We start from the raw sequence: 14,066 nt of genomic DNA on the forward strand, positions 1-14,066 counted from the left end.
GGCAAGCATGTGTCAAGGGTGAGATCAACCAATATCTGCATTGTAGTTATTGCTGCAATGAATTTGCATTACAATACTTTTCAGACCACAATGACGTCACAATCAAATGACCACTGATGGCTCTGCTACTGAAGCTGTGAACAGTACTTTTTACACTTAAGACACTACTTATTAGTGTCTACAAACTAAAAAAGTTGGAAGAATGATGCTGGATGATAATAAAATCTCATCCTCGTGACTTTTCATATCAAATATAGCAACACTTGTTGATAAAATTGGAAAAACCTGGCAAGCCTCGGAATTTTTCCACTTTAATCAACTCTTGTTGATATATTTGATATCAAAAGACACTTGGGTGAGATTCTCTATATATATACTATACCACAAAACAGTTAAAATTTGGTAGCGACAAGGCTACTTCATGAAAAATCAAGGATGCAAGAAATGATATGATCTGCTATATGGTGAGGTGAAATGGGGTTTAATGTCCGGTTCAAGATTATTGCACTTATATAGCAACATGCGTATGTGCATGCAGGTATGAGTGACAGGCAGCTTGTACTAGTCAAGACTATTGTCGGTTTTATACTGCTAGCCCACTGAGATACCTCGCCTCAGTTTAACATGGATACCCCACAGCATACTGACACTCAGTCAACCAGTCCTTGTTTTAGTCCCTTAATGCTGAGCACCAGGCAGGACACCAACAAGTACCATCTTTTAACCTCTTTGGTTTGACGCAGCTGTGGATCAAACTATCAAACTTCCAATATCTGGGCAGATGCTCTATCCACTAGATGTTTATGAATGAGTGAGTATAGTTTGGCCTGGGGAGACCAGAAATGGGCTTCACACATTGTACACATGTTGGGTCTTTGATGTGATGAGCAAATTAATTGTTTCACCAGTTGGCTACCACACCATCGAAAACAAATAAGTACAGGCATAATATACATATTAAATACATGCTTACATATAGATCTGTTTCTTTTTCTGCCTTTCCATGTTTACACTGTTAACAATGCTGCTGATCTGAAACCCTCTGTATCTGCTGAATCTGTTTAAAAAATAAATAAAAGGGATTAATTTTAACGTTTTTGTCTTTAAAGATGACAAATCATGTTTGTTGGTTGGTTGGTTTGTTGTTTAACGCCACACTCAGCAATATTCCAGCTATATGACGGCGGTATGTAAATAATCGAGTCTGGACCAGACAATCCAGTGATTGATATCATGAGCATCGATTCACGCAATTGGGATCGATGACATGTATCAACCAAGTCAGAGAGCCTGACCACCCGTGACCCCATCCTGTTAGTCGCCTTTTACGACAAGCATAGTCGCCTTTTACGGCAAGTATGGGTTGCTGAAGACCTATTCTACCACGGAATCTTCATGGGTCTAAATCATGTTTGTAATCATGGTAATTGTGTAAAGGCGTAACTTCACGAAGGTACAAAATTTAACATATTTCAGAAACATCATGATCCCTGCGTTGTGATATGATCCATATCTCATAGTAGAATGAACACATGTACAGGTGCCCTGTTGACTAGTAATTCCCATTTTGCTGTCTTTGATGATGAATTAACCCTGTTTGGGGTACCCAGAAGTTTTAAAAGAATCTGTGATCGCTTCACATTCAACTTGCCATATTTTTATCAAAAGGTAGGCTACCTGTACAGACACAGGTAAGAATGGATTTTACTGGAGATCCATAAGGGTAAGGGATGTGCATGAGGTCCTACCTTTGTAACAGTTTCTATGTTTTACAGATGCCATTTTTAGCTGTCTCACTTAAAAGACAGGGGGGTTGTGGCGCTTATCCCCAGAGCTCCAGATAAGCTGCGTATCTGCGTAAAATACGCATCACAAATGCAGAAATACGCAGTAAAATAATATCCAAGCGTATCAAATACGCAATGAACATTAAAGATACGCTACAAAAATAAAACTTGTGCGTATCATCAAAATATTGTGAAGTAACCCTGCGTATTCGATAGGCAAATCAGCAACTTATTTTGAAATTATAAACGGGCATTCCGTCAACTTTGCCAAACTCCACGATGACAGTCACATCATGATCATTTGCCATCACACTTTCTTGTGGAAGTATCGTGGCATTTTTGAGTCCTATATAGCTCTTGAACCCACACAACACCAGTTTGCAGGGGCTAGACATGCTAGATTAATATTTTTAACTTAAATACCCACATGTGTAAAAACTAGTGGGTAACAGAAATTTGAATACCCAGATAGAATTACTGATACCCAGTGATTTTAAAATGCATGTGTAAAATACCCACAACACCAAAGGCTTATCTGGAGCTTTGTTATCCCCCACAACAGATTGAATTAAATGCTTTCATAAGTAAATTTAATTTATCAGTTTCAAAAGTTAACGAAAAATACTACATGTTTGTTGAAACGTGGCCCAGAAAGTTGTCACTGATGAAGTTACAGCACGCCATAGTGAAACTATCATGTTCTCATTACCCAGTGTCCGATACAACTGCCTGCCCACCTGACCTTGGCTGGGAACTTTTCTGTTGCACTGCATGAAACTTTCCTCCACCTGCATATTAGGTCTTGTTATAACTCCTGAATTCCCAATTTTACGATATTAATAATGTCTGAATACAGGCAGGTAACTGTGACTACCTCCGATAAATATAATATATAAGTAGCTAATAAATATATACAACAATGCTGAGCATTCATAGACTTCCCAGGAACTGAGTATGTTCCTACTTAAGGCAAGAAGAAGTCTTTACTATATGTCAGCATACAGTGGTTGTTGTGTTGGTACCTGGTAGGCACCAAGCCTAGCCATAGATAAGCTAAGGGTAACACCTACATAACAATAATAATAGTTATCCATAATAGTTTAAGTGTTCACAACAATACATTAAATAACCAGTTGCAATTATTGAAAAACAAATAATAGAAGCACAGCATAACTATAAGGAAAGTAATATTTGGAGGAAATTTCATTTTGCGGGTTTGGCAAGTTAATCTCCGCTCACTTTCCGGCTCATGAAATACGAGTCGTTTGGGACTAAATCTACCCAAAATGCGACCCAACTTTTTTATTAGCGAAGTCTACTGCAAATTCACGAATGCTTCTTCGTGTTTGAAAAGTCTGCATAGAATCATTCCTAAAGTTCCTGTCAAAAAACTTACCATGTCAGAAAATGGCTACATAATAAAAATATTGACACTTTCGTAAAGTTGAACCCAAACCGGATGTTTACATTGATACCGTAAGCGACTTCTCAAACCGGAAGTCGCATGTATCCACGAAACTCATTACTAAACTGGTAAGCGTTCTCTGCTGCGCTAAAAGTAAAGCCGATTCTGGAAACAACTATACGACAAGTTTTGTGTTCTGACAGAAAGTCCTAACCTACACGATTGCATTGGTATTCGGATAATAATTTGTATTAATTAGGTCAATAATCGCGTCATAAAGGCTCAGAATGGATGAACCAATACTGACGGAATATAGCATATAAGAGGTAATATGCCCACTCTGGTACCGGCCAAGAGACCCGTGAAGATCCGGGGTGGAATAGGTCTTCAGCAACCCATGCTTACCGTAAAAGGCGACTATGATTGTCGTGAGAGACGACAAACTGTATCGCGTGGTCAGGCTCGCTGACTTGGTTTATGCATGTCATCGTATCCAAATTGCGTGGATCGATGCTCATGATGTCAATCACTGGAGTGTCTGTTCCCAGACTCGATTATTTACAGACCGCCGTCATATAGCTGGAATATTGCTGAGTGTGGCGTTAAACAACAAACCAACCAAATCCTACCCTGGCGGGTACTGTCACGATCTGTCACGGGTATGTCACAAAGGCTGCAACGTGAAACGGCAAATTATATGTTTTTCGTCGTGCCTTCTTTCTATGTCCAATGTATAATTTGTATTGACTTAATGTATATGTTACTTCGCTAGTTATTATTACCTTGCCCGAAGTGATGCAGGTCTCGGACGTTTACCACTTCAGGGAAACCCACGAGCGCGGGTATGGTGCTGACAAACCTTGAAACATAATCGGGGCGAACCGGGATTCGAACCCACAATCATAGGTCTCTGGCGTACCCAAGGGACGCAACTCTGCAAAGCGAATCGCGGCGCCTTAGACGACTGGGCCACCCGTGCCCCCTGAAACCGGGGCATACGGTTTATTCGTGTATATGTATGTGTCGAACATATGTTACCTCGAAAGTTATGGTAGGTGTCACACAATGAGATAAATTGGTAAGGATCGATTCTCTTATCTTATCTTAAAAAGCGACTTTGCTTGTCGCAAGAGACGACTAACGGGATCGGGTGGTCAGGCTCGCTGACTTGGATGATACATGTCATGGTCTCTAAATTGCATAGATCGATGCTCGTGATGTCAGTCACTGGATTGTCTGGTATAGACTCGATTATTTACAGACCCCCGTCATACAGCTGGAATATTGCCGAGTGCGGTAAAACAACAAAGAAGCAAACAATAGAATGCTAGCTTTCAATGAGAATCACGTGGTCCAGTGAAAACATTCGCCCGAACGCAGACATTCCAGTACCAGTACAGTCAGGTTTTGATATGCGTGTACATACCGCTGTCTCTCCTGCAATGGCTGGAAAGAAGTTTACTTGTATTGCAGTTTCCGTTGTAATGTGTGCCTTGATTGATATATTTATATCGCGAAAAGTCATACGGATATATCTGTAAGTACGTTGATGTGTTGTCAATGTTATCTTTAATAGAGTAACGTGCATTTAGCATACATAACTTGCTTCTGCAAGAGATATCGCTGGCGTGAGATCAAGCTATTTCGCCGCAAAGAAATTGCATCACAATGCTTTGCAGACCTTTGTGAAGAGATCGGTTACCATGATGTCACAACAAAATGACATCACAAATCTCTGCTACTGAAGCTGGTTGGCAGTACCTTTAACTGAGACACTGCATATTTATCAAGTATTTACCTTTTATGAGGGCATTGCCATGGCCGAAACAATATCAGTTTCTTGAGTCCATAAAACGTGATATTTCCCGATTTGGGGTCAATAATTGTTTTATTACATAATGTAAAAAACAACGATATTTAATTTGAGGTATTTTTTAATTATTATAAAATTCAACAATAATTGAAGGAAGTTGCACTAGACGTTGATTCACAACACAATTTGCATTGCGCCTCGCTGATTGAATGAAAATATTTCTCTGCTGTGATTCCATTGGGTAATACAATTTTAAAGGTCACATGTGACCCTTTTTCAACCAATGAAAAAAACAGATACAATTTGTAAATGTAATAATATAATTTACCAGCTGAAACAGTTGGAAGAATGGTGTATGATAATTAGAACCTCACCCTCGTGTCTTTTGATATAGGATATATCAACTCGATGAGACAAGCCTCAGAATTTGGACCTTTTATCGACTCGTGTTGATATATTTCGTATCAAAAGACACAAGGGTGATATTCTGTAAGTATTTAAGACGGGGTTCTGAGGTAAAAGTTGTCGTCAGTAAACTATGCTTGTCAAGTCGACTGAATTTGATCAGACGGTCAGGTTCTGTGTGGTGCGGTGTTCATGTTTTCAGTCACTGGTTTATTTGACCGCCGTAATAGAGCTTGGTTATTGCTGACTGCGGCGTAAATCAACATTCACTCACTCACTCATTTTTGGTGCCCCCCGCCGTGATATGGCTGGAATGCAAGACTTGCCTTTCAACATGCCAGACATATAGGGAATCAAAGCCGACGCTTTAATAACTTAGGCCACCTATTTGATTCACATATTTAAATTATAAGCAGGCTTAGCAATTATAACTCGCCTATAAATATTAGATTTTATTTGGCATATTGATATTAAAACCCACACCATCACTGAAACACAGTTTAACGTTTTCCACATGCTCGCTGTTGGTTTGTTTTAAATTAGATTACGTCACAGCTGAAAAAACTTAACAATTTTATTTCTCTGTAAACCCGAAAATATATTTTTTTTAAATAAGATCAAAGAAAACCTATTTTTTTTATATTTAGTTGAACAAATTATATTTTTCAAATATCCCAGAATATCATATGGGAACCTGTTTCAATACATTGAAATAAATACTGATATATTATGCACCATCCTGAGAAAATCTTAACTAAACTCTATCACCGAGAACTCTTTGGCCAACGACAAATAGTAGTGACAACTTCAAAATGCCACTCAAACATCCTAATGATGTTGAAACTGTGAGCACATAAAATGTAAAGATTGATTTGTTTGTTGTTCTTGACTCCGACATCAATCCCATTAAATATTTACATGACTTTTATTATTTCGAATTTTTGCTAATGTTCATGTGTTGAATTATTAACTTGAACTCAAGTGGAATTTCCAGTGAATAACACTCACTGGGACAGGTTGATTATATATGTTCCCAATTCTGCTACCTGAACATACGCTCTGAACAGAGCTCAATATCACGGGGGACTCAGTATGTTTTGTTTGACGTCGCTTTGGAAATATTTCAGTTGCATCACGGCGTGTCAGCCTGGGCGGGGATTTTATCATGTGGCGAAATCTAAGAGTACAGGTATTGAGCTGACAAATGTAGAAACAACGAGAACCTGGGTTTCGAACCCACGACCGTAGGTTTCTGGTACGCCAAATGGACGCGACTCGGTATGTGTCCTACAGTGGAGGGAGTGCTTGCTAAATCATGTGGGATCCACAGTCACGTCACGTCAACACCATCTTCCCGAGGCAAGAGAGTTAACTGACTTTAAAAGTCCAGTTTCCACCCTTGCCGAACTAGGCTGGAATTCCTAGGCTCGATCGTAGCGCCACCAGTGGCTATTACGAGCTATGCCCTTTCTATGCCTCTCCTATTGACCAATCAGATTCAACCTCTCGTATCACTTGCATTTGCTTCAAACAAAACGGTGGCGCCCAGTCAAGACGATCTGATTGATAATCAAGATCTATATTGTGATAAAACGAGTCTTACATCGCGAAGTGCATCAAATCACGTGAGCACCTTGATTAAAAGCATGAAAATATTTAGAAAATTTCTGTTGACAACGAGTTAGCGGTGCACATGCTTTGCAAATCCTGCAGTCGACCGAAATCTGCATGAAACTTTACGAACCGGATTTCGATTTCGGTGCGCGATTTTGATTGGACTACGTATAGACTCGTTAGTCTAGCCAAAATGTAACTCCATAATACCAGCCTAGTTCGGCAAGGGTGGAAACTGGACTTTCATAGTCAGTTAACTCTCTTGCCTCGGGAAGATGCACACACTGTGAATAGGGACAGATTCATCATGTGTTCAGGTTGTTGAAGTTATTGAGTATTTGGTGCCCGGGATTTTATTTAGAACTGACGACGTCAGTTTTCATACGCAGGGAATAGTGTTGAAATTTCCGGGTTTCATATCCCATGGCCACTTGCCATTGTTTTTCAACCAATTAGAATGCAGCACACACTCGCATTCATTTAAGAATTAATATGTTTGTTTGTTGTTTAACGACGCACTCAGCAATATTCCAGATATACGGCGGCGGTCTGTACATAATCAAGTCTGGACCAGACAAGCCAGTGATTGACATCATGAGCATTGATCCACGCAATTAGAATACGATGACATGCATAAACCAAGTCAGCAAGCCTGAAAACCCGAACCCGTTAGTCGCCTCTTATGACAAGCATAGAGTGCGGCGTTAAACAACAAACCAACCAACCAACAAACTACATCTGATAGTAGTAGTAGATGTTCTATTCATTGGTTAACTACTAAATTCACCCAAGCCTGCATGGTAGGACTGTCTTAATAGGTACAACTGACACTAGGTGACGTATTCATCATAAACGTAGGCAACAAGACTGGTTGCATATCATGCCTTTATTTGAAAACACCATGTACATCTGATCGAGTTATGAGAAAAGTGTTTATTTTCACGATTGGTGCAGCTATATGAATGGAAAAGTTAAACGCTTTACGTTAACGGTGAAGTTAATGACGGTGGCATCACACTGTGGATATTCTATTTATTAATAACACCCTATCTTTAAAGTGAGTGAGTGAGTATGGTTTCACACCTCTTTTAGCAATATTCCAGACATATTACGTTGGGGGGCTTCAGAAATGTTCCCATGTTGGGAATCGAACCCGGACCTTCGGCGTGACGAGCGAACGCTTCAACCAAGGTGCTATCATTAAAATAATATTCCAAGGTAAAAACATATTTGAGTTCTTCTAACCTATTTTTTCCTCATTGCGACGCTGCAAACTGTTGTTATTTCAGTGAGTGATTGAGCTGGGTTCTAATGCTGCTTTAAACAGTAGTCCAGTCCTATCACGGCGTGTCAGTTTATCGTGGAAGGAAAGCCCGAAGTGATGCAGGTCTTAGGCGCTTACCACTTTGGTAGAAGCCCCTAGGACGGTATGGTGCTGACAAACCTAGAAACATGATCGGGGCGAACCGGTATTGGAACCCACAACCATATGGTTCTGGCGTGCACAGCGAATTGCGGCGCATATGGCGACTAGGACATCCGTACCACCGATGTTACGTCAGAGAGTTCACGTATAATATCAATTAGCACATATTAATGGATCAGCTGATGACAATGGTTTCTATGTAAATGTTTGTGAAAAATGTCAGCACGACCTCCTGGATTACTCTTCCCAGGTCAAATTCCAGGGAGCAACAAGATGTCAACTATACAAGACCATGCTTGCAGTTGGCAACAACACATGAAAGAGACGCAGCAGGATCTGAACGGATGGTATCAACCTTAATACCGAGGCAATATCCCAAACTGTATCTGACAGAGGGAGAACTGCTCAGTGACGGTTCATTCCTGCACAGTAAGGACATGGCGGATGGTTTGTTTTCAACAGTAAGTATCATTGGTGACCGATCATTATTTTCCCTTGGCGAAAGCATCAAAGTACAAATTGACTTACTCAAGGGAAATAATGACCGAAAACATATTGGCGGTGATTATATCAGATTGTGGATGGAAGATCAAAACAATGGCGCCTTTGTTTCCGGTAACGTCATTGACCACAGGAACGGAAGTTACACTGGTGTTTTGAAGGCATTGTGGGTAGGACAGGCGATCATCCGGGTGTTTCTAGCCGGGACAAGGGAAGAGATCCTCCTGTATTATAAACTGTACGAGCTGTACTCCAGCATGTGGACCATCAAGGCAGGATTTGTAGCTGGGAACATCTCAGAAAGGACACAGTGTTCCACTGTGGCATTTGACGGTGACATGTGTAATATGACATCACAGAACGGTGGTTTACCCTGGTTCTGTAAGAAACCATTAAATATACACCTGGCATGTGAAACCTGGAGGACTACTTCGTCTAAGGTGAAAGCAGATTTCTATCTGGATCCTAACGAAAAGGACATTTATGAAATGTAAGTAGTCCCATATACACAAGCTCACCTTTGCAGCAATTATACTTTAATCATTCGTACATACGGGCTCGGCCGATCCAGTATAAGGCGCCGCAATGCGCTGCAAGGAGTTGCGTCTCCAACTTTTTTCCAACGATTTTCTCTGGTCGTAAGTGTGTACCACCTGCAGAAAATGTCTATTTGTGAATTATATTTTGAGAGGGCTTACTTTACAGCTATGAATGCTTTCCAGGGGACGGAATCCTGGTCCCTATCACCTGCGAGACTCAGCACAGATATACACCATTGGGGGTAAGTGTTGAGCGCGGGTCAAGATATCCAGCAATTATAATCTATGTTCACTATATTAGTTATATGATCCGATGGTCAGGCTCAGTGACTAAGTTGCTTCTGTTTCATCGAGGAAGATCCTCATAATATCAATCACTGGGTTTTCTTGTTCAGACTCCATTATTTACAGGCATATAGTTAGAATAGTGCTTGGCGCTCGTGCATCCAGAAACATGTTCCAGAAAACCGAATTCCAGGACGACCCACACAGATTAATAGAGACTACAGACTTTTCTGGTTTATGTTTTAAATATTTTACACAAAGGAAACGTGAAAGAACATGGAACATGAGTATCAGAACATGTTATTTATACAGGCAAATGTCGTTTGAATTACGTTGTGTTTTATCATATACAATACATAAACAATGGCATGGATACAATTATATGTCTCTAGGAATACAGTAGATTGTACACACATCAGAGGTCAACGCTCTGTTGCTCCGTTTCTTCGTTGTGTTGACATAATACTAGATAAGATTGCTTGTACGTTAAGTTATGCAGAACAATAATATTCAGCCTTGGATAAAGGCATTCAAAGAAGGTGAGGTGAAATGGGGTTTAACGTCGCGTCCAAGATTATTGTACTTATATAGCGACGTGCATGTACGTGTGTGTGTTTGTGTGGCTGCTTGTACTAGTCCGGACTGATGCCGATTTATAGTGCTAGCTCACTGATATACCATGCCGCAGTTTAACATGAATACCCCACTCAGACACAGTATACTGACTCCGAGCCGGCCAAGTTGTAGCCCCTTAATGCCGACCGCCAGACTGGATAACAACAAGTACCATCTTTTAACGTCTTTTGGTATGACGCGGCCGGGGATCGAACCCCGGACCTTCCGCTCTCCGGGCGGACGCTCTACCACTAGACCACGGAGACGGTCCATTCAAAGAAGCGTTATAATTATGTGTATACCTTTTGATGTCATTATTTTTTATATAAGATATCAACACTCTGCACAGCCTCTTTAAGGATGGTAATACATTGTACAAACTTTATTAAAATATTTTCTCGTATACAAATAATGATGACTCCCTGAACACAATGTCGAATTTACGACGTCATCAAGTTGCGAGGGCATGTTCGAATCTCCAGAAATGACGTCATAATAGTAACATGATTTGATTGTTCTTTGCGATTTATCACGTAGCTATCTTAGATAAGGTGATGACCTGAGAACTACGACGCCACACTATCAGACAGCCATAGTGTTATTCAGGCAAACTGAAAGTAGTTGCGGCAGACATTGTCAGTTCACTCGCGTGATCTGATATTTACACATATGAATCGGATTTCTGCGCTGATAGGCAGCCAAACAACGTGAAGGTGGCCAAGAAGTTTAACTTAAGCTTCTAGTATATACAAGATCTGATATCTTCCAATAACCATCGGGGGCACGGGTGGCCCAGTCGTCTAAGGCGCCGCGATTCGCTTTGCAGAGTTGCGTCCCTTGGGCACGCCAGAAACCTATGATTGTGGGTTCGAATCCCGGTTCGCCCCGATTATGTTTCTAGGTTTGTCAGCACCATACCCGTGCTCGTGGGTTTCACCGAAGTGGTAAACGTCTAAGACCTGCATCACTTCGGGCTTTCCTCCCACATTAAGCTGACACGCCGTGATATGACTGGAATACTGTTAAAAGCGGCGTTAAACCCAACTCACTCACTCACTCACTCCAATAATCATCAAGTAGCCAATTCCCTTCCACTGATTTACCCACCTGAACTAGAAATAAATGTGACCAGTGAGACTGTCTCATCTGTTTTATATTTAGATCTATTCATACAGCTTCAGAATGAGAAAAAAACATAGTCCACAAGACTATGACAACTTCCCCATTATGTCGAGCAATATTCCAGCAGCTCCAGTGCTTGGTGTGTTCATTTCACAAATTTCGAGGTACAATCGAACAGGTTCTTTCCAGCAAGACTTGAAACTCTTGCTAAGAAGTCGTTTGATCAAGGTTACAACATTCAAGGCCTCAGTAAATCTTACAAAAAAAGTATGGAACGCATGTGAGGACATTACCAAATTTGACGCTTCAGAGAAAACAATACGTCCGAAGCAATTCCGTTTTTTTACTTGTACCATATGTGAACAATTGACTTGTTTTGCATGTGTTTGTGACAGGTGCCACCGGTGGGACAGGATACGCTTACCTTTTGCGAACATCTGGTTTCATCACTATTTGATAATGATTCATAAACTTATGCTCATGATGTCGGAATCGTACAATGGACTCTTCTTTTGGCAGAAATTTTAATGAATATGGAAAAGGTTTCGTGGCTTTTATGTACGTAATAAATACAGAATTTCACCACGAAATATATAATAAAATTAAGTCTCCTTCTGTTGTAGTTGGGACCAGATTACCAGCTCCATCCGTGCCATGCAACAGACTCTCAGCGGGAATGACATGGAGTCGTATTTCACCTGCTGGTTTCTTCTACAAAGCTGCATGGCAGTCCACGCTTTGCAATGACACTCTGCCCCGCACCCCCACTGCATACAGAGCTTGCCTCAAACGCAAAACTCTCTGGCTACCAGGGGATTCGACGAGTGTTCAATTTTGGAAATTCCTTCAGCAGTACTTGAATATATCTTACACAAGAGACACAAGCGAAAAACATGGGCCAAGAATTATCACTGACAAGGAATCAAACTTCAGTGTCATATGGCACGCCCATGAGCTCCCCTTTTACCATGGGAGGCCTGTTCACAACAGGACAGTAAACCTGGCCGAACATGTGATACTTGACAATCTCCCAAACGCAACACAAGACGTCATTGTTTTGTATCTCTATGTGCATTTTACGTTGGTACATCCGGATGTGTTTCGCCGACATGTTCAGAAACTTGTTCAATCTGCAAAGGATCTGCTTGCACGTGCCCCAAACGTAACACTGGCAGTACGTGGACCTCATGCATTTTATAAATCTGTGGCTGTAAAGCGAGGATTGACCTCCTATTGGGGTCTCGTTTATGAAGATATTCTACATGAGAATTTTTCAACGTTACGAAACAAAATAGTTTACTTAGATTTCTGGGATATGACTGTAGCCATGGAATCCTATAATATTCACCCCAATACACACGTTATCAAGAATATGGTGCACAATATGATGTCTTTCTTGTGCTATAGAAATCTTGAGAGTTAACTCTTGAAAGAAAGGAATATGTCGAAATAGTATTTTTTTAGAGTTCGATAGATCTTCTTTCATTTTGAATTATAAAGAATAGAATTGTAATGTAACGTTAAGGGTCCCAAGTTATGTTCGAGACAGAATGTATATTGAGAGTTTGCTCTTATGTCGATACTCCGCCTGTCTCGATCTACCGTTTATTTTACTTAGCATATAATGTACAGTGTAACGGGTACGATAAAAGTATATGTTTGTTTGTTGTTTAACGCCGCACTCAGCAATATTCCAGCTATATGACGGCGGTCTGTAAATAATCGAGTCTGGACCAGACAATCCAGTGATTGATATCATCAGCATCGATCAAAGCAATTGGGATCGATGACATGCTTCAACCAAGTCAGCGAGCCTGATCACCCGATCCCGTTAGTCGCGACAAGTATAGGCGCCTTTTACGGCAAGCACGGGTTGCTGAAGATCTATTCTACCCCGGATCTTTACGGGTATAAAAGTATATGTGTTATGACGTTAACTTGAAGAAAGGATCTTCATATGCTCCATTCTGAGAAAGGCTCGCATAATATAACATCGTTATTCCTAATATATGATATTTAGAATGAGTGAGTGAGTTGGGTTTAACGCCGCTTTTAACATTATTCCAGTTATATCGCGGCGTGTCAGCTTAATGTGGGAGGAAAGCCCGAAGTGATGCAGGTCTCAGACGTTTACCACTTCGGTGAAACCCACGAGCACGGATATGGTGCTGACAAACCTAGAAACATAATCGGGGCGAACCGGGATTCGAACCCACAATCATAGGTTTCTGGCGTGCCCAAGGGACGCAACTCTGCAAAGCGAATCGCGGCGCCTTAGACGACTGGGCCACCCGTACCCCCTGATATTTAGAATAGGAAGATAAGGTTATACGTTTCTTGGAAAGACATTGTTTGTTTTGTTTGTTTGTTTGTTTGTTGTTTAACGCCGCACTCAGCAATATTCCAGCTATATGACTGCGGTCTGTAAATAATCGAGTCTTGACCAGACATTCCAGTGATTGACATCATGAGCAACGATCCATGCAAATTGGAAAACGATGAGATGCTTTAACCAAGTCAGCGAGCCTGACCACCCGATCCAGTTGGTCGCTTC

At 40.9% G+C, this 14,066-nt stretch overlaps 3 protein-coding genes across 3 annotated transcripts in view; 2 read left to right on the forward strand and 1 right to left on the reverse strand.

Moving 5' to 3' along the window:
• Positions 1-3,269, reverse strand: part of LOC124150641 (protein inscuteable homolog) — a 28,579-nt gene extending 25,310 nt beyond the window's left edge. The window contains exons 1-2 of the mRNA XM_046522599.2: positions 3,184-3,269; positions 974-1,057 (exon numbers count right to left, since the gene is read on the reverse strand). Of these exons, the coding sequence (XP_046378555.2) occupies positions 974-1,005 (32 nt within the window). The 5' untranslated portion in view covers positions 1,006-1,057; positions 3,184-3,269. The remainder of the gene's footprint in view (positions 1-973; positions 1,058-3,183) is intronic.
• A 5,384-nt stretch (positions 3,270-8,653) lies between these two features.
• LOC125373027 (NXPE family member 3-like) lies at positions 8,654-9,445 on the forward strand. The gene has a single exon (XM_048383832.1). It carries the CDS (start codon positions 8,654-8,656, stop codon positions 9,443-9,445), a length of 792 nt encoding a protein of 263 aa, XP_048239789.1.
• A 2,705-nt stretch (positions 9,446-12,150) lies between these two features.
• Positions 12,151-12,935, forward strand: LOC125373496 (NXPE family member 4-like). Its single transcript, XM_048384602.1, has one exon. The coding sequence runs from the start codon at positions 12,189-12,191 to the stop codon at positions 12,933-12,935; it is 747 nt and encodes a 248-aa protein (XP_048240559.1). The 5' UTR covers positions 12,151-12,188.
• Positions 12,936-14,066: the final 1,131 nt, after the last annotated feature.

Source organism: Haliotis rufescens, unplaced genomic scaffold (genome assembly GCF_023055435.1).
Source record: "Haliotis rufescens isolate VD_foot unplaced genomic scaffold, xgHalRufe1.0.p SCAF_5, whole genome shotgun sequence".
Classification (NCBI taxonomy): Eukaryota; Metazoa; Mollusca; class Gastropoda; order Lepetellida; family Haliotidae; genus Haliotis; species Haliotis rufescens.